This window comes from Rutidosis leptorrhynchoides, chromosome 2 (genome assembly GCF_046630445.1).
Source record: "Rutidosis leptorrhynchoides isolate AG116_Rl617_1_P2 chromosome 2, CSIRO_AGI_Rlap_v1, whole genome shotgun sequence".
In the NCBI taxonomy this organism is placed as follows: domain Eukaryota; kingdom Viridiplantae; phylum Streptophyta; class Magnoliopsida; order Asterales; family Asteraceae; genus Rutidosis; species Rutidosis leptorrhynchoides.
Window position 1 is genome coordinate 67,452,700 of NC_092334.1, and position 22,133 is coordinate 67,474,832.

Below are 22,133 nucleotides of genomic sequence, written 5' to 3' on the forward strand. Positions count from 1 at the left end.
TATATTAAGTATATATATATTTATATGTTGGTCAATATCTGTCTAACAATTTAGGTCAGGTCGTAGTGTATCACAATCCTAATGCTCGAGACCGACATGCAAAAGTCAACAAAAGTCAGCTTGACCCAAAATGACTTCCAAAATCTATACATGTTTATTATATAACTTATATATAGTCGTTTTATATATTTAAATATATTTATCAGATCTTATTATACTAAATAATACAAGTCATTTATTAATAAATAAAAATTTATATTTAAATTCATATATGATAAAAATATACTTTTATATATCTCAAGTAATAAAATTTATAAAATTCACTTAATATCATAAAAATATAGTGGTATGTATTATTAATGTAATTATATTACGTGTGGTAAAAATATCTTTGTACGCATATTTATTTGATTAAATAATATTGATAATAATAATAATGATAAAAATAATAAAATGATAGTTTCAATAAAAATATTAATTTTTAGTAATAAAAATAATTTTAGTAATAACATCAACTGATAACAATTATAATAATCGTTTTAATAATAATATTAAAATTAATAATAATTCAGTTGACCATATCTTTTAATCCGTTCATCGAACCCACACGATTTCTAAATGAAAAGTTATTAATTTTTCTTTAGCTTTTCAACGACATGCATATCATATACCTTATCTCAGTAGCATATGTATCAAATTCGTGATTTATCATAAACTATTTAACGACGAAACTAAGCATACAAACATGCATAATCATATATACTCGAGCACTAGTCAGGGATACACTATTAATATATAAAAGATAATATATGAATGCTCACGTATCAATATTGTGATTCAATATTGCAGGAAAGTACGTAAACGCAACGAAAATGATAAACGTTAGGTTGACCTCACGAGCAATACCCTCGAAAAATATCCATAACCTCCATAGCTATAACCCATAATTTCCTTAGCTCTATCCCGTTTGAAAACTTATTTTGAAATCGTCTGAATATAACTCCGTCGTAGTATTTTATGTATACTAATAATATCTTGAAATAATACTAAGTAAATATATATATGTAATTCGATTGAGAGAGTTTAGAGAAATATATTTTCAAGTTTCTATGAAATAATAAAACCTATTGAATTCTATTTATAATAGATTTTTGAATTATTAAAGTGAATTATTAAAGTATGAATTATTAAAGTGAATTATTAAAGTATGAATTATTAAAGTGAATTATTAAAATATGAATTATTAAAGTGAATTATTAAAGTGAATTATTAAAGTGAATTATTAAAGTTAAAGTAAAGTAAAAGTAAAGTAAAAGTAAAGTAAAGGTAAAGTTAAAGTATAGTAAAAGTATAAAACTATGTACGTATAATACGCGTATAAATATATTTAATATTAATTTAAATCGTTATATCATAAAACATTTTAGAAAAGTAGAATTATATATTCATAATAGGTTTCAAGTTTTTAAATTACAGTCTGTTGGTGAAGCATGGGATAAAGTCCAAAGGTTTAATAAACGTATGAAATCATCTTAATGAAAAATGTCGAGTTACTTAACTTGTCGATATCCAACATCTAAGTTATTTACACTCCACGTTCTTACTTATAGATCACTTTACCATTTTCCGAATATTGTCAAAAAGAATAGATTTCTTAAATCACAGTGGACCTCATAACATTGGCCCGTAATCATATCATAATGTATCTGATAATTCAATCATTTAATATTATCTCTTAATTTTGTCGATAAATATATCGAAACAAATACGTTCATGTAAAGTATCATATATATCAAATACTTTGTTAATGTTTTCAGTTATTATATATTATATATACATATCTATATACACATAATTGTTCGTGAATCGTCGAACACGGTCAAAGGGTAATTGATTACATGAATGTAGTTCCAAAATTTTTGAGATTCAACATTACAAATTCTACTTATCGTGTCGGAAACATATAAAGGTTAGGTTTAAATTTGGTCAGAAATTTCCGCGTCGTCACATTAGCAACACCTCTGTACTCTGCTTCAGCACTAGAACGGGAGACCGTGGCTTGCTGTTTTGAGGACCATGAAATTAGATTTTCCCCTAAAAATACGCAGTATCCCGAGGTGGATCGTCGGGATGTAGGACAGCCGGCCCAATCAGCGTCCGTATATGCTACTAAATTATGAGAAGAACGGTGGGAGATATGAAGCCCGAGGTCCAGAGTACCACGCAAATAGCGAATGATGTGTTTGATAGCATCCATGTGAGTGACGCGAGGATCATGCATATGTAGGCATGCTTGCTGAACTGCGTATGTGATATTCCGACGGGTAAACGTGAGGTATTGCAAGGCACCGGCAAGACTACGAAACTTTGTAGGATTCGCCAGCGGTTTGTCATTGCATTTTCCAAGTTTTCCTTGAGCATCTATGGGTGTGGAAATCGTATTGCAATTTGTTAGGCCAGATCGTTCGATAATCTCCATGGCGTAGTTCTTTTGACTGAGAAACAAGCCATTGTTGTCGCGAGTGACAGAAATTCCTAAAAAGGAATTTAATGGGCCTAAATCCTTCATGGCGAATTCTTTTGCAAACAGGGACATTAGAAATTGCCTAAGGTGGTGAGAAGAAGTAGTGAGCACGATGTCATCTACGTAAAGTAGTAGATAAGCGACATGATTTCCATGGTGATATGTGAATAAAGAGTGATTACATTTACTTTGTTTAAAACCAATACGTGTCGAAAAATCCGAAAATCTTTGATACCACGCGCGTGGCGCTTGTTTCAAGCCATAGAGAGAGCGTTGCAAGAGACCGTGAAGAAGGGCATTTTTCACATCGAGTTGATGAATTGGCCATGACTTACTAGTAGCAATACTTAGAACGGTACGAATGGTGGCCGGCTTGACAACCGGACTAAACGTCTCATGACAATCAATCCCTAACTTTTGTGAACGCCCGTCACCAACCAACCTTGCTTTGTATCGTTCGAATTTTCCATTAGAATTACTTTTGTGCCTAAAAATCCACATTGAGCGTATAACCTGCATATGGGGTTCTCGTCGTACAAGAATCCAAGTCTTATTATCAATTAAAGCTTTATATTTGTCATACATAGCGCGTTTCCAATTCTCATCGGTGAGGTCCACTTTAGGGTTAGATGGTATGGGAGATTGATGTTTTAGCAGAGTAGTATATAAAATAGCTTATATTTTTGCAGAAAATACTATTAAATACGATACAATTTTACACAAGATATTTATTTATTTATAGAATGGATATACTTAAACCTTGCTACAACACTTATAGGCAGTGTACCTAATCGTACAGTAGTGTAGTTTTTAGTAAGTCCGGTTCGTTCCACAGGGAATCTTTTTAAACAAAGCTTAACGCTATATTAGTTTACTTTTATAAAAATGCAAATATATATATATAAGTAATATTATTATTATAAAGGGGGGTTTTTACCGTTTAATGACCGGTTTGTCGATTTTAAAACTTTAGTCGCAGTTAAAACCAAATGTAAAATATTAAAAATAAATACAAGACTTAAATTAAAGCATAAAGTAAATAACGATAATGAAATTGCGAATAATAAAAGTGCGATAAAATAAACTTGCGATAATTAAAAAGTACGATAATTAAAAGTGCAATTAAATACAATAACAATAAAAATGCGATAATTAGAAGTGCAATTAAATATAAAATAAAGGAAATTAAATATGAAATAAAAGAATTATGCTTATTTAAACTTCCGTAATCATGATGTTTGACGTGTTGATTTTAGTTTTATGCCCATGGGTTAATTGTCCTTTGTCCTGAATTATTTAATATGTCCGTCTGGTTTTTGTCCATAACAGTCCATCAGTCATAAATATAAAGTGCAAGTGTCCTCGTCAAATTATCCTTATACCCAAAGTTAAATATTCCAACTAATTGGGGACTTAAACTGTAACAAGATTTTAATACTTTGTTTAATAATTACACCAGGATGTCGACTGAGTGTAACCCAAGGTTTTAATATTTTGTTATCAATTATACCAAGTGTCCTTGTACATAATTTCACCCCTGTTTTAATTATTCTAGTGACTATTAATCCATTTCCATGTCTGGTTAAATGAACGATTATTTGTACATATAAATACCCCGCCCATCGTGTCCGATCGAGTGTATATGGTAATTTATAGGGACGCCCAATTGTAAATCTTTATATTAACATTAACAAACTATCATTTAGTTAAACAAATATAAAGCCCATTAATAGCCCATAGTCTAATTTCCACAAGTGTCGTTCTTTTGTCCAAACCCCAATTATGGTACAAAGTCCAATTACCCAATTTTAGTAATTAGCCCAACATCATGATTACTTCGGATTAAATAAGCATAATAATAACTTAGCTATGAGACATTAAATTAAAAAGGTTGAACATAACTTACAATGATTAAAAATAGCGTAGCGTTACACGGACAGAATTTCGACTTACACCCTTACAACATTCGCTAACATACCCTTATTATTAGAATTATAATTAAAATTAAAATTAAAATTAAAATATAAATATAAATATTTACGTAGTATTATGAGAGAAGAAGAAAAAGATGATGATAAATGTTCAGAATTCGGTTGCTTTTATAGGGACTTTCAAAACTTGGGGCTCCGCGACTCGCGGCATTTTTGGCCTTCAAACTCCGCGAGTCGCGGAGATTGAAATTACAGCTCAGTCCCTCTTGGAGTCTTTCTTGCCGACGGTTTTTATTATTTATTATAATATATAAATAATTATAAGAATTATTTAAATATTATATTATATTTATGTGCATAGTTGACTTGTAATTTTTAGTCCGTTGCGTCGAGCGTTGAGAGTTGACTCTGGTCCCGGTTCCGGATTTTCGAACGTCCTTGCGTACAATTTAATATTTTGTACGTGTCGGACGCAATTACTATCCTTTGTAGGAGCAATAGTAAAGCTCACCCTCATAATTTTTCGGTCTGGCACAAGGTCCTGTCTTTGACCACTATGTAACCACCGTTCTTACGGTTGACACCCGATTTGGTTCAGGTGACCTAATGAATTCCAGGTAAATTCCTAGGATTTTACGTTCAATGGTAATGAACGCATTGAAAATGGGTTTTCAGAAAACAAATCGGTTTTAATTTTGATCAAAATATTTTCTCGTTCAAGCTCGAGTTTAGATATCATTGAATTCCATGAGTTTGTAATTCTCAATCTTTAAGGTCAATCTCAAGGATTGAGTAATATCAGTCTTAAAAGCTGATTTTTGATCTTTAAGGAGATTATCCTTTCCGGGGATCTGATTCATTAGTCTTATCAAGCTAATTTGCACGGTGCCCCCCCATTGTACGAGATAAATCCTTCTCATGGTTAGGATAAATCTGACCACCTGGCGACCCTGTTTAATGCTGAGGTCCGTGGATTTTCTGCTGATTTTAGTGATGACTTTTCTAGATTTTTTTTTGTCAACCTACAGCTGGTCTGGACGACAACTTCATGACCTAAATCAAGAAGCGCGTTTCTTTTTTCGGAAGACTTTACTTCCTTTTAATGATGGAATTGATTCATCGTGTAGATCCATCTTTCTTTTCTTTCATCGGGTAAAATAGTTTAGTTTAGTCCAAAGCAAAAGTATTTTCAGTTATTTGTTACAGATATATGTGACATATGTTTAAGATAACTTGGTAAATTTTCTCACACTTGGCTTTTATTTTCCTTTTTATCGTTCTCTATTCCATTTTAAATGAATTTTAACATTTTGGTTTGTTTCTCAATTTATGTCCTTTCCGAGGTAACAATAATTTCGGTGTTAAAACCTAGTTTTATCGTTCATAAATATGTATAAACATGATTTTGAGTTCATTTAATTGAAAAAAAAAATTAAAAATTTTACTAGAATTGGGTAGTCAGTATATAAGACTACGGCTGTTCTTTATTATCAGAGAGCACGAGATTCTAATACAACTACTGCTTTACTAGTATTTTTAATGGTAACCAAGTGTTTAAGATAAAAATTTTAAAATCCGAAAGAATTTAACCCCTTCCCACACTTAAGATCTTGCAATGCCCTCATTTGCAAGAAATCAGTAACAATTTAAATTATTGAGGGTGATTTTTGTGAAAATGATTAAATTTTTACCAAAGTTTCCAAATATATTGGCGTTTTTTGCTGAATGATAAATGGTGCACATCATTTGTTCATTCCGTCTTGTTGTTATTTCACATATATTTTGCATCTTGTCGTCAAAATTAGTTGCTTTTGCTGAACTTAATGCCAGTCTTTGAAAATGCGTTGTTTTACCCTATTGTGTACATAAGATAAACTGCAAACATATATACATATTTTTGAAGTTTGGTATATTACCCCACATTCAAAAATTATTAAAATCTAAGAATAAAAGTTAGACAATTATAAAAACTATTACAATATTAACAAAAGTATTAAACGTATCAATCATTACAAATTACAAAAAAAAAAAAAATAAGTAGACTAGGGATGATATTGATACCAATAGGGGTTCCAGGCATAACCATAGGTGCTATAGAATGCTTCGGCAGGGTTATACGTAGGATACGGTGGCTGCATCTCTATAGACCAGGGAGGGAAGATGGGTTTCGGTGTAGGAATATAGTTTCTACCTATATGTTGGCAATGAGCTATGATTTGGTTCTGATGAACTTGCCAATCTTCAAATGCTCTCTGTCTAGCATTTTCGTACTCCTGAGAAGCTATAAACCTTTGCATTTCTTGCATCTCATTCCCCCCTCCTACATTACCTTGCTGTTGGTTTCTCTCAACCTGTGGATGTCTACCATGGTATGGTACTGCGGCGTTATTTCGCCTCTTCAAAACTTTCGCACCATGGTATACATTTAAACCTATAGTATCGCGGGGTTCTGGTTCTTCTACTAATAATCCCCCCCGACTTATATCCACACCGAGATATTCACCAATCAAAGTAATAAAAATACCACCTCCTATTATGCTATGCGGTCTCATCCCCCTAACCATAGCTGATAAATAATAACCCACACAATATGGTATACTTACAGCGCTTTGTGGGTCTCAAATACACATATGGTAAAACAAATCCTGTTCATTTACCTTTTCCTTGTTCTTACCTCTTTGTGTAATCGAATTAGCTAAAAACCTATGAATCACTCTTAATTCGGCTCTATCTATATCTAAATAAGAGTAATTTCCCCCTTTGAAATGGTGATGGCTTGTCATTTGACTCCGTACACCGTGTGTATCAAAATTTTCATCTATCTTTCTACCGTTTAGTATCAACCCTCTACAATCAGCAGATGCTAACTCCTCAGGCGTATATATACGTAAAGCCTGAGCCATGTCTAGTAAAGACATGTGGCGCATCGAACCGCCTAACAAAAATCTAATAAAAGATCGATCGGTTAAACTAGCTACCCGATCATTCAACTCTATACTACATAACAATTCTTCACACCATACTTTATATACAGGTCTACGCATGGTGAATAAACGTACCCAGTCATTAAAAGTAGAATTACCATACCTCTGTACAAGTAATTCCCTAATTGGCCCGGCCAATTCTACAGCTTCTAAGGGTCCCCATTCTATGACCCTCGGTACCTCAACAACCTTAGAATGAAGAGTATGCAAACCCCTTTGATATTTTGGATAATCTATCCAAAGTCTGTCAAATCTCAGGTTCGGGTGCAACTCTTCCAAGTGCATATCAAAAAAGGTCATGACTGGATGAGGTATATCCTGCTTGTAGTAGTTATCCACCTCCTGTTGTTCTGCATTCTCAGCAGGAGCATTGCGGGCTTGGAATGAAGATTCACCCCTTTCAGTCTGCAAAACACATCAAACACAATTTTTGTGCATCCAAATATGCATTAGTGTCAGCAAAATCATCAATCAAAATAATTACAATGACATGATCAATTTATATCAAACTTAAGCTCATTTTCATATTTTCATCAAATCTACACTTTTTCAAAATAGCATATACGAAAATGTTTGCCAAGTTCATAAACATTCAACTCAAATAACATGTCAAAATAATCATTACTAGCAATTAAACAAGTTTCAAATGGCATTATCTCTCAAAAATCAAGTTCATGAATTTTAGACTTGAAAAAGTCCACTTTAATTCTCAAAATCATGTTTAGGCTCAAAGTTTGTATCATTTAACCACCTAGACATGTTACACTACTTAATTTAGCAACAATTCATGACAAAAATTGGCCATAACCTGTTTATATCAAAAAGCCCCAAATTTGCTCAAGAACACAAACCCTAGATTACTCAAAATTTGAAGTTTAAGGCTTCTAATCATGTTAAACAGCATCAATCTAGGTTATACAAGCATAATACATAAACAATTTAAGCCTAATTACACTAAAAAGCATCAAAATCAAATTGGGGAAAAAAATGGCTCAAGAAAACCAAATTTCGGATTAAATGGTGTTTAGGTGTAGAAATTTACCGTTTTTCTTGAGTAATTCCTAGATAGCATCCTTCTCAACATGATTTTAGTAAAAGATTTGGTGATTAAAGGTTAAAAATTGTGATTTTGGGGGTGTTTTTGGGTGTTTTTCGGAGTATTTTGCAGTGTTTTCTGTTTTGGGGGTGTGGACTGATCAGTTTGTGCGTTTATATTTTTTTTCTGTATTTTGGTCCTCCCGCGACTCGCGGTGTTTGGACCCTTCAAACTCCGCGAGTCGCGGAGTTTGGTTTTTTTTTTTTTTTTTTTATAATCTTTAACTTATAAAACAATTAAGTAATTAATTTTAAAATTTTGTTTCCCTTGTTATTTAGGACGAGGTCGTTTCGGATCGATTTCCTAGTCTGTCCTTCGACAAAATTTTAAAATTTGTCTTTTTGTAGCGATTGTTTTAAAAGCTAAGATTTTTGGGGTTTTTTAAATGTTTTTGGCATACTTTAATTCAATAAGATTAAAAATAATGATAATAAAAGTTCTCGTCCCTCCCTCGGGTAAAGTAATTTCGGTTCAAAGACCTAGTCTTCAACTTATGACGAATTTTAAAAATCATATTTTTAACTTAATGAGATAAAGTAAATTTTTGTTTTTAAATTCACACAACTTAAATATGAAATTCAAAATTAATATTAAAAATTCACACCAAACTTAAAATTTAAAATGCATAAAATTAAAAATTCATATTTTAAAAATTCACACCAAACTTAATTTAAAAATTCATATTATAAATTCACACCAAACTTATATTATGGTTCAAATATTTACAATTTTAAATATATTGTTTTTATAAAGTTTATATTATTAATTTAAGATTTAAATATTAATTTTAAAAACATGGTAAAAATAAAATTAAAAATCTTTTTGGCTTTTTATCCCACTTTAATCAATCAAATATTATCAAAAATATGCGCCCCTCTTTTCGGTAAAGTAATTTCGTTTCCAAGACCTAATTTAACTCATGACGAATTTTTGAAATATTTTGGGTTGATTGATTAAAGATATTTATACCTTAAGAATAAACGTTAAATTTCGCAGTGATGTAATAAATTTTTGAATGATATCAATAATTTCGGTCGCCAAACCTAATTTTATTCAATACCAATTTAATACTTTTTAGCGAACAAATTAGCGTTTATTATCAAAAGGTTAAAAATAAAAAAAATAAAATAAAAACTGTACAGACATACCTGTGAAATAGATTTCTTAATTATATGATTTATCCCATTCATAAGATAGTCGGTTTAATTGGTTTTCCATAGCTACATAGGCGTAACCTCGAGCATTCAGTGTCTTTTCTTCTAAACATATGAACGGTCCGTCTCTGCATAAAGTAACAAATTCGGTATTTGAAAAGGTTTGATTATTTGAACATTTACCTCCATGTGACCATTTTCCGCATTTATGACATCTTTCTAGGTGTCGTGCTCTTCTTTTCGCTGCGGATTTTGATTTTCCTTTACCAAATTGTAACTTATTATCTTCGCATCTGGATTCTTTTCTAACTCCGTCCATTCTTTCTCTGATTACTGATACTAGTTCACTCGGCAGTATGTCATTATTACGTTTAGTGATCAAAGTGTGTAGCATTAGACCATGGTTTAGTTCACAGGCAGTCTTCATTTTGTAAAAACCTAAAAAAAAAAAAAATTCAGAATGGGGGGAGAAGACTAGTTCTTTAGGGTCTGCTAGGGAAAGACCATTCGAGTTCCATTTTCGAGAACTACACGAAAACAGACAATCTAACTCTAACAGAAATACATATTATCCTTTAAAGACTTGATTCTCCCCACACTTAGTTAGCTGTGGTGTCGAAATTGTGATTAACTTCGTTGTCAACTTCCATCGGATCATGTATGTAATGTTTAACTCTGTGACCATTAACTTTAAATTCATTCCCATTTGAATTTATCAATTCTGCTGTTCGGTATGGGAAAACTCTTTTGACTATGAATGGTCCAGACCATCTTGATTTCAATTTTCCAGGAAATAGCTTGAATCGTGAATTGAAAAGAAGAACTCTGTCTCCTTCTTTAAATTCTTTTGAACTTCTGATTCTTTTATCATGCCATTTCTTCGTTCTTTCCTTATAGATTAACGAATTTTCGTATGCTTCATGTCTTAGTTCTTCTAATTCGTTTAGTTGACTTAATCGTAGACGTCCAGCTTCATGTAAATCAAGATTACATGTTTTCAAAGCCCAAAATGCTTTGTGTTCAATTTCTACTGGAAGATGACATGCTTTTCCATAAACAAGTCTAAAAGGTGTAGTTCCAATTGGAGTTTTGTAGGCTGTTCTAAAAGCCCAGAGTGCATCCTCCAATTTAATGGACCATTCCTTTGGATTTGATCCTACGGTTTTCTCTAGAATACGTTTTAAAGCTCGGTTGGTATTTTTAACTTGTCTACTTGTTTGTGGATGATATGCGGTGGAGATTTTATGAGTTACTCCATATCTTTTATGAACTTTCTCAAGTTGATTATTACAGAAATGAGTACCCCGATCACTTATTAAAGCTTTCGGTGTTCCAAACCTTGCAAAAAGACGTTTTAAAAAGTTGACTACAACTCGTGCATCGTTAGTTGGGAGAGCTTGTGCTTCCGCCCATTTAGATACATAATCAATGGCTACGAGTATATATAGATTATTATGAGATTTTGGAAATGGACCCATAAAGTCAATACCCCAAATGTCAAATACTTCACATATTTGGATGACATTTTGTGGCATTTCATCACGTTGACTTATTTTTCCGGTCCTTTGACATGCATCACAGGATTTGCAAAGAAGGTGTGCGTCTTTGTAAATTGTAGGCCAATAGAATCCAGCTTCATAAACTTTTCTTGCTGTTAGTTGAGGCCCATAATGCCCTCCTGTTGGTCCTGTGTGACAATGGTTTAATATTTTACTAGCTTCATCTCCAAATACACATCGGCGTATTATTCCATCGGGACAACTTTTAAACAGATGAGGATCTTCCCAGAAATAGTGTTTTATATCACTGAAGAATTTCTTTTGTCTTTGGTACGATAATCCTTTTTCAAGGAATCCACAAACTAAGTAGTTTGCATAGTCTGCAAACCATGGGATTTCTTTATAATCTATCTTCAATAGATATTCATCAGAAAAGTTGTCTTGTATGGCCGATTCATTTAGAACTTCTAATTCGGGATTTTCAAGACGAGAAAGATGATCAGCGGCGAGATTTTCTGCTCCTCTTTTATCTCGGATTTCAATATCAAACTCTTGTAAGAGTAAGATCCAACGGATTAATCTTGGTTTAGCATCTTGTTTTGAAAATAGGTATCTAAGAGCAGAATGGTCAGTATAGACCACCGTTTTTGCTAGAACGAGATATGATCGAAATTTGTCAAAAGCAAAGACAATAGCAAGGAGTTCTTTTTCAGTAGTTGTATAGTTCGTTTGTGCTCCTTGTAACATCTTACTAGCATAATATATAGGTTGAAATCGTTTTTCAATCCTTTGTCCTAAAACGGCTCCCATTGCAAAATCACTTGCATCGCACATTAGTTCAAATGGTAGATTCCAATTTGGTGTTATCATGATCGGCGCATTAGTTAGTTTTTCTTTAAGAATATTAAAAGATTTGATACACTCATCTGAAAAGATGAATGGAGCATCTTTTTCTAGGAGTTTATTCATAGGAGTGGCAATTTTAGAAAAATCTTTTATGAAACGTCGGTAAAAACCGGCATGCCCTAGAAAACTCCTAACTCCTCTAACATTGGTGGGATGTGGAAGTTTAGCAATTACATCTACTTTAGCTTTATCCACTTCAATTCCTTCTTTTGAAATTTTATGTCCAAGAACGATGCCTTCTTTAACCATGAAATGGCATTTCTCCCAATTAAGAACTAGATTTGATTGTTCGCATCTAATTAGCATTCGTTCCAGATTAACTAGACATGATTTAAATGTATCACCGAAGACTGAAAAGTCATCCATGAATACTTCCATGCATTCTTCTATCATGTCGTGAAAAATCGCCATCATACACCTTTGAAAGGTTGCAGGGGTGTTGCAAAGTCCAAATGGCATGCGTTTGTAAGCAAAAGTACCATAAGGGCACGTGAATGTGGTTTTCTCTTGATCTTCGGGTGCTATTGGAATTTGAAAATATCCGGAAAATCCATCTAGAAAACAATAATAACTATTTCCGGCTAATCTTTCCAACATTTGATCTATGAAAGGTAAGGGGAAGTGATCTTTTCTGGTGGCATCATTTAATTTTCCGTAATCAATACACACACGCCATCCTGTTACAGTTCTAGTAGGAATAAGCTCATTTTTCTCATTTGTAATGACAGTCATGCCACCCTTCTTAGGTACGCATTGAACTGGGCTTACCCATGGACTATCAGAGATTGGATAAATTAAACCTGCATCTAGCAGTTTAATAATCTCTTTCTTAACTACATCTTGCATATTAGGATTTAGTCTTCGTTGGCGTTGCACATACGTTTTATGACCTTCTTCCATAAGGATTTTATGTGTGCAATACGAAGGACTTATTCCTTTAATATCATGAATCTTCCATGCAATGGCTGGTTTATGAGCTTTCAACACAGAAATGAGTTGTGATTTCTCATTTTCAGTAAGAGAAGACGATATTATTACAGGTAATTCAGATTCACCATGTAAATAAGCGTATTCCAAATGGTTTGGAAGTGGCTTTAACTCTAATTTCGGAGGTTCTTCTATCGATGATTTGTATCGATATCTGTCTTCTTCTTTTAGCATTTGAATTTCTTCTGTTGTTGGTTCATATCCATTAGCTATAAGTGTAGCTAACATTTCAGCTTCATCAATTGGCTCATTACCTTCTCCTAAAGAACATTCTCCTGTTCCTTGTAATTCTGGAAATTCTTCTAATAATTCTGCATGTGCATCTATAGTTTGAATATAATAACATGTATCATCTGTAGATTGTGGTTGTTGCATTGCTCTATCAACTGAAAAGGTAACACTCTCATCCTCTATACTTAGGGTCAGTTTCTTACCGAACACGTCTATCATTGCTTTAGCCGTGTTTAAGAATGGTCTTCCTAATATGAGAGGAACTTGAGAATCTTCTTCCATGTCCAGAACAACAAAATCTACTGGAAATACTAAAGTACCAACTTTAACTAGCATGTTCTCCATTATCCCTCTAGGATATTTTATTGATCTATCGGCTAGTTGTATGCTTATTCTTGTTGGTTTCAATTCTCCAAGGTCTAGTTTAGTGTATAGTGAATACGTCATTAGATTTATACTAGCACCTAAGTCTGCCAATGCTTCTATTGAACTAAGACTACCCAAAAAATATGGAATTGTGAAACTTCCTGGATCAGATAGTTTTTCTGGTATCTTATTTAACAGCACTGCTGAACAATTAGCATTCATAGTAACAGCCGAAAGTTCTTCCATTTTCTTTCTATTTGAGATTAGATCTTTCAAGAATTTAGCATATCTAGGCATTCCTGAAATCACATCAATGAAAGGAAGATTTACATTTATCTGTTTAAACATATCCAAGAATTTGGATTGCTCGGCTTCAAGTTTCTCTTTCTTCATTTTACTCGGGTAAGGAAGTGGTGGTTGGTATGGTTTAACATAAGGTTTAGCCTTAACTGTGTTATCTTCATTAACCTTTTCAACTACCGGTTCTTTTTCCTTATCTTGATCAGGTTGTGGTTCTTGTGGAGTAGGAATAGTTTCATCAGAAGTTGCAGGTATTTCCGGTGGTTTAAGTGTTGTACCACTTCTTGTGGTAATAGCTTTAGCTGTTTCATTCCGGGGGTTAGCATTTGTATCACTAGGTAGACTTCCCGGTTTTCTTTCACCTATTAACCTTGCTAGGTTACTTACTTCTTGTTCTAGATTTTGAATAGAAGCTTGTTGATTTCTAAATGCTTGAGCATTTTGTTCATTGGTTTGTTTCTGAGATGTGAAAAACTGCGTTTGAGTTTCAACTAGCTTCGTCATCATATCTTCTAAATTCGGCTTTTTATCATCGGTTTGTTGTGGTGGTTTGTTTTGAAAATTAGGTCTTTGCTGGTTGTAAGTATTATTGGATACTTGTTGATTGCTAGGACCTTGTTGGTTGTTGTATGGAATATTTCTGTTATAACTCTGGTTTTGATTGTAAATCGGTCTTGGCGGTTGATAATTATTCTGATAATTATTTCCAGGCCTTTGGTTTATGTATGAAATATTCTCTCTTTGTTCCATTGTTAATTCGATACTGAGACAATATTTTGTCAAATGTGGTCCTCCACACTGCTCACAACTAATTCGTATTGAGTGAATATCTTTAGTCATCTTTTCCATTCGTCTCTCGACAGCATCTATCTTTGCGGAAATGGAATCTAAGTCATGGCTAGAATCGGCTCTAGCTGCTTTAGATGATCTAACGATATCTTTTTCTTGGTGCCACTCATGTGAGTGGGAAGCAGTGTTATCAATAATTTTGTAAGCATCAGTTTCGGTTTTCTTCATAATAGAACCACCAGCTGCTATATCTATGTCTTTCCTTGTAGTGATGTCGCATCCTTGGTAGAATATTTGTACTATTTGACAGGTGTCTAAACCATGTTGCGGACATCCTCTTAACAACTTTCCATATCTTGTCCACGCCTCATATAGAGTTTCATTTGGCTTCTGTGTGAACGTAACAATTTCTGCTTGAAGTCTTACGGCTTTAGATGCCGGAAAGAATTGTTTAAGAAATTTGTCAACTAAAACATCCCATGTATCGATCGCCCCTTCAGGTAACGATTCCAACCAATCTTTGGCTTCTCCCTTTAAAGTCCAGGGAAATAACATGAGATATATCTGTTCATCCTCCACTTCTCGGATTTTAAATAGTGTGCAGATCCTATTAAAGGTACGTAGATGTTCATTTGGATCTTCCTTCGGCGCACCACTAAATTGGCATTGATTAGTCACCATGTGTAGAATTTGTCCTTTGATTTCATAATCTGGCGCATTAATGTCTGGATGAGTAATTGCGTGACCTTGGCCAGTGCGTTTAGCTCTCATTCGGTCTTCCATACTTAAAGGTTCCAGATTCTCCATAATTGAATTTGTTGAATCGGAATCACTAGAGGATTCTGATTTAATGGTTCGTTCCTCAACAATCTCGGTTTGAATGATTGGTGGTTCCGGAGAAAAGTTTAGTGGTTCAGGATCTACGAATCGTTCCTGAATATTCTCCGGATTCTCAATTGTGAGGTCGGGTTCAAAAAATGGATTATTGGAAATTTGAACTGAAGTACTTGGTCGACTGGATGACGATTCTAAAGAAAAATCAACGGCGGTAATATTTGCTAAATGTCTTGATCTAGTTACAGGTGGTGAACATACAAAAGGTGGTGAACGTCTTGCTCGGTGCATTCACTGAATATCCTATTAGTTTTCAAAAAGAAAGAAAAATTATAATAAGTTATCCAATCAATAGACTTTTCTGATTTTGCCCACGTTTCGAATAGCCAAAAGATGCAGCAGAGGGGCAGGATTCGTTTGGTCTCAATATAATTGAGGACTGTTTGGCTCCAATAACCCAGTCCACGTACAAATCCAACTATTACTACGAACCAGAAAATTTTGATGTCTATCAATTTAACCACTTAAAATAAATTTTCGTAATTTTAAGAAAATTTAGATAGGAAGTAGAATAAAAATCTATGTCCTAAAACTAGAATAGCGAGAAATAAGAAAGAAAAAGAGTTCGTCGGAAAAGGTCGAAAAAGAAAAATGGTTGAAAAATAAAAGGTGACGGAAAAATAAAAGAAACTTATAAAACTTAAAAATACTTGACTAACCTAACCTTATTACTACAACTAACTTAAAATTATAATCGCAAATTGAGATAACTAATTGGAATGATAATTGGTACATAGTAAAAGGTGTCTAAAAGTATTAAAGCTTACAGGAAAAACTATATCCCAAATGGAAATAACTTAAAAAGAAACTAAAACTTAAAAAGGCGTCGCAAAATTCTAAAGCACCTAAATCTTAGTCTAGATAAAAAGCACTTAAGGGATTTTACGGCAAAGCCTAAAAATCTAGAAGTAAAAATAACTATGGCAAAAACTAAGTTTAAAACTAAATATGAGCTAAAAATACAAATATTACGTTAAAACGATTGAAAAGGGACAAAATATAAAAATATACAAAAAGTTGTAAAAAGTACAATTTTTATAAAAATATTATTTTTTATATTATTTATTTAATAAAACTACTAATTTTATAATTTAATTAAACTAATTTAACTAAATAAAACAAATTAAATAAAAAGTAAAACTAATTATAATAAAACTAATTATAATAATAATAATTAATTAGGGTTTAAAATAATAATTATTAATAATTACTCGTAATAAATGCAGGATTAGGGCTTCCTGTTGGTGTCAGGTCCCCTCCGCGAGTTGCGGTATACAAGGCACCAAACCCCGCGACTCGCGGGGTTCAGAAATTCAACTGACAGGTTTAAAATTCGACGCGTTTTTCTTTAATTTTTTTTTTTATGTTTTCTAATTTTCTGTTTTTATATAAATAAAAGATATTTAAATAAAACTTATATTTTTATAAACTAAAATAAAAATAGCGAAACTTATAAAACTTTTAACAAACTCTTAAAAATATATAAATTTTTGTTTTTCTTTTTATATTTTTGAATATTTAAAACGTACTTTTATAAAAATGAATTTTAATAAAAGTAAAATAAAAATCTTTTTTTTTCTTTTTCTATTAGCGTTGCGCTTCCGGCGTTTAAGAAGATCCCCGGCAGCGGCGCCAAAAATACTTGATGTTTTAGCAGAGTAGTATATAAAATAGCTTATATTTTTGCAGAAAATACTATTAAATACGATACAATTTTACACAAGATATTTATTTATTTATAGAATGGATATACTTAAACCTTGCTACAACACTTATAGGCAGTGTACCTAATCGTACAGTAGTGTAGTTTTTAGTAAGTCCGGTTCGTTCCACAGGGAATCTTTTTAAACAAAGCTTAACGCTATATTAGTTTACTTTTATAAAAATGCAAATATATATATATATAAGTAATATTATTATTATAAAGGGGGGTTTTTACCGTTTAATGACCGGTTTGTCGATTTTAAAACTTTAGTCGCAGTTAAAACCAAATGTAAAATATTAAAAATAAATACAAGACTTAAATTAAAGCATAAAGTAAATAACGATAATGAAATTGCGAATAATAAAAGTGCGATAAAATAAACTTGCGATAATTAAAAAGTACGATAATTAAAAGTGCAATTAAATACAATAACAATAAAAATGCGATAATTAGAAGTGCAATTAAATATAAAATAAAGGAAATTAAATATGAAATAAAAGAATTATGCTTATTTAAACTTCCGTAATCATGATGTTTGACGTGTTGATTTTAGTTTTATGCCCATGGGTTAATTGTCCTTTGTCCTGGATTATTTAATATGTCCGTCTGGTTTTTGTCCATAACAGTCCATCAGTCATAAATATAAAGTGCGAGTGTCCTCGTCAAATTATCCTTATACCCAAAGTTAAATATTCCAACTAATTGGGGACTTAAACTGTAACAAGATTTTAATACTTTGTTTAATAATTACACCAGGATGTCGACTGAGTGTAACCCAAGGTTTTAATATTTTGTTATCAATTATACCAAGTGTCCTTGTACATAATTTCACCCCTGTTTTAATTATTCTAGTGACTATTAATCCATTCCCGTGTCCGGTTAAATGAACGATTATTTGTACATATAAATACCCCGCCCATCGTGTCCGATCGAGTGTATATGGTAATTTATAGGGACGCCCAATTGTAAATCTTTATATTAACATTAACAAACTATCATTTAGTTAAACAAATATAAAGCCCATTAATAGCCCATAGTCTAATTTCCACAAGTGTCGTTCTTTTGTCCAAACCCCAATTATGGTACAAAGTCCAATTACCCAATTTTAGTAATTAGCCCAACATCATGATTACTTCGGATTAAATAAGCATAATAATAACTTAGCTATGAGACATTAAATTAAAAAGGTTGAACATAACTTACAATGATTAAAAATAGCGTAGCGTTACACGGACAGAATTTCGACTTACACCCTTACAACATTCGCTAACATTCCCTTATTATTAGAATTATAATTAAAATTAAAATTAAAATTAAAATATAAATATAAATATTTACGTAGTATTATGAGAGAAGAAGAAAAAGATAATGATAAATGTTCAGAATTCGGTTGCTTTTATAGGGACTTTCAAAACTTGGGGCTCCGAGACTCGCGGCATTTTTGGCCTTCAAACTCCGCGAGTCGCGGAGATTGAAATTACAGCTCAGTCCCTCTTGGAGTCTTTCTTGCCGACGGTTTTTATTATTTATTATAATATATAAATAATTATAAGAATTATTTAAATATTATATTATATTTATGTGCATAGTTGACTTGTAATTTTTAGTCCGTTGCGTCGAACGTTGAGAGTTGACTCTGGTCCCGGTTCCGGATTTTCGAACGTCCTTGCGTACAATTTAATATTTTGTACTTTGCGTTTTGAATCTTGTACTCTTGTAATTTCGAGACGTTTCTTATCAATAATTGAAACCTCTTTGATTGTCTTTTGTACTTTTGAGCTTTTTGGTCGTTTGCGTCTTCAATTCGTCGAATCTGTCTTTTGTCTTCACCTTCTATTATTTAAACGAATATCACTTGTAAATAGAACAATTGCAACTAAAAGCTTGTCTTTCTTGAGGAATAATGCTATGAAATATATGTTCGTTTTTAGCATTATCAGAGATATAGATGTGGTGGTGGAGAGATTGAAGTGTGTTTTTGGTTTGAAGATACCGTCCATGGCACGAGTTGTCATTGTACGTTGGGGAACAGTGGGTTGAACCGGAGGTGTCGATGAGGGAGACGTATTTGAGTTAGGTGGTTGTTCATGTTGTGGAGTGGAGGAATGAGAACTAGAGTTGGAATTGTCATGAGTGGGTGATGGAGTGTTAGGTGTATTTGAATTTTGAGTGGTGTTGGACGAGGACTGAGAAGATGGAACAGATGGACTAGATGGAAGTGTGTTATTAGTTGGTGATATGTTTGCATGGGAGTCGATGTTATGCATTGTTGAAGGTGGCAGATTAGAAGACTGTGCGTCGGGAGATTGAGGGTCAGGCCCAATATTTGGCCCAATGGAGCTGGGTTGCGAAGGTGGGCTGGTAGGGTCCGGTGGATAGAATATTGGATTGAAGGTTGAATGTAAGAAATCATATTTGTCTGTTGTGGGATTATGAGTAGAAGCGAATGGAAATTGGGTTTCATTAAATATTACGTGACGAGAAATGATGATTTTATGGGATGAGAGGTCATAGCATTTGTATCCACGGTGATTAGAGGGGTAGCCAAGAAAAACGCATGGAAGGCAGGTGTTTCAATTTGTAGGCTGACCAGTCCACGGATTAAAAGCCCAATTGGGTGACTGGAGCCCATTAATCACGTTACCAGAATTAGGCCTAGGGTAATTCACAGACCCACGACCACGATTGTTTTGATGTCTGCCCCTGTTATTTCCTCTATACGATCCACGCCCTCGACCCTTGTATGATGAAATTGAGGAACGACTCGTACCAGTGTGTGATTGAATCGGAGATGTTTGAGTGGCGAGAGCAGTATCGGTTGTTGGTGGTGTGGTATTGGCGGCCTGTTGTTGCTTTCGGGATTCTTCCAAAATTAGAGTGGATCGTGCTTCATAGAATGAGGGAAGAGGGTTGGTGTGTGATAATTGTGAACCGACTTGATCATAATTTTCGTTTAAACCGGTAATTAGTTGGAGTACAATATGATCAGGTTCCAATGCTGGACCAACGTTGGCCAATTGGTAGGCCAATAATTTTACTTCCTTGCAGTAATCAGAGATATTGGAGAAGTTATCTAGGCGGATGTTGGCGAATTTGTGTCGGAGATGGACTGCTCGTGAGTTTTTGTTGTCTTCAAAAATGGATTTGATCCGATCCCATGCCTCTTGAGCGGTTTGTTCAGGTTTTAAAATGTTTTCGAGCATATCGAGTGATATAGTGCCATAGATCCATTGGAGCACAATTGCATCCAATCTATCCCATGTTTCTTTATTTGCAGGTTGAGGAGTGACAGATGGAGATATGGTGGACGAAGAGTCAGTGGTGGCAGGTGTTTCAGGAATGATATGGTCAAGCACTTGATAAGCTTTGCAATGGGTTTTGAACAAGGTAACCCATGACAAGTATTTGGTTGTATCCATGTCGAGTGTGACAGGAATTGTGTTTTTGATATTGGTTACAATGATTGCAGGATGAAATTTGGAAGATTCAGCCATTGAAGTGGTGAGAAAAGGGGATTAATTTGCAGCAAAAAAGAAGAAAAAGATGATGAAGATTGGTGAGGATCGTATGAATTTAGGCTGATACCATGATAGAGCAGAATGCTTGCCTGCCTTTGATTCACGATGGGGATTAAATACCCAAAAGATTACAACTCATTCTCCTATAACTATGGTAACTCATATCCTTTATTTTAGGATAGGATACATACAATCACAAGATACATATCTACATAAATCTTTACAAATAAGAAGTTGTTTGTACAACTGTAAATAATACGTAGTCTAATACATCATAACCGACGTCAATTGTTTTATACCAACAGTATGCTTCTACGAATAGCAAGCATGAATAAATGTATGTGACCCTTAGGTCGTTACAAAACATAGTTCAAAAGTATTAAAGTTTGAATGCAAGATAAACAGTTCATGCGGTGATAACACTAGAGCAGCGGGTGTCTACGGCAAGACTAGCACGACAGCGAAAGCAAATAACCTTAAGCACCTGAGAAAAACATGCTTAAAAACGTCAACACAAAGGTTGGTGAGCTATAATTTAAGTATAACAGTATGTAAGGTAGGCCACGAGATTTCAGTGCTACAAAGAGCGTTTCAAAACAGTATGATAAAGTATATGTTAACCGTGGGCACTTGGTAACTAACTTAACGTTTATACCCCCTGAAAGTACACTTGGCAAGTGCGTATGTCTACGAAGTATTAAACACTCGTTAAATGCTAGCGCTACTAGCCCGAGTGGGGATGTCAAACCCTATGGATCCATATCTAAGATTCGCGTTCACCGGTTCAAAAACCAATGACTAAACGTTACCGAGCTAAAGGGAATGTTTCTGCCGTTATATAACCCACACATATATAAGTTTAAGTACTCGTGCCTAGTATGTAAAACATAAAATCCGCATGTACTCGCAGTTCCCAAAATAAGTTAAAGTAAAAAGGGAATGCTATAACTCACAATGATAAAGTAGCGGTAAGGTATGACTCGGAAAGTAAGCAAGTAATGAAGGTTGTCCAAACGGGTCCTCAACCTAAGTCAAATAGTACTAAGTCAGTAAATCGTCCGAATAGGTTTAAAAGTATGTAAATAAGGTCTTAAGGGTCATCATCATTCATCATCAAACAAAAGGCATAAAGTAAGTTTCGTTTATGAAAGTAGTTTAAAACAAGGGCTGACTTTGATCAGTCACCACGGCCTCTAACCTTACTGAAATAAGGTGAGACCAGTGGCCATGGCTCCGTATGTGAGTCCTT

At 33.6% G+C, this 22,133-nt stretch overlaps 1 protein-coding gene across 1 annotated transcript; it reads right to left on the reverse strand.

The window, feature by feature from the left end:
- Positions 1 to 19,939: 19,939 nt before the first annotated feature.
- Positions 19,940 to 20,860, reverse strand: LOC139887951 (uncharacterized). The gene has a single exon (XM_071870996.1). The coding sequence runs from the start codon at positions 20,858 to 20,860 to the stop codon at positions 19,940 to 19,942; it is 921 nt and encodes a 306-aa protein (XP_071727097.1).
- Positions 20,861 to 22,133: the final 1,273 nt, after the last annotated feature.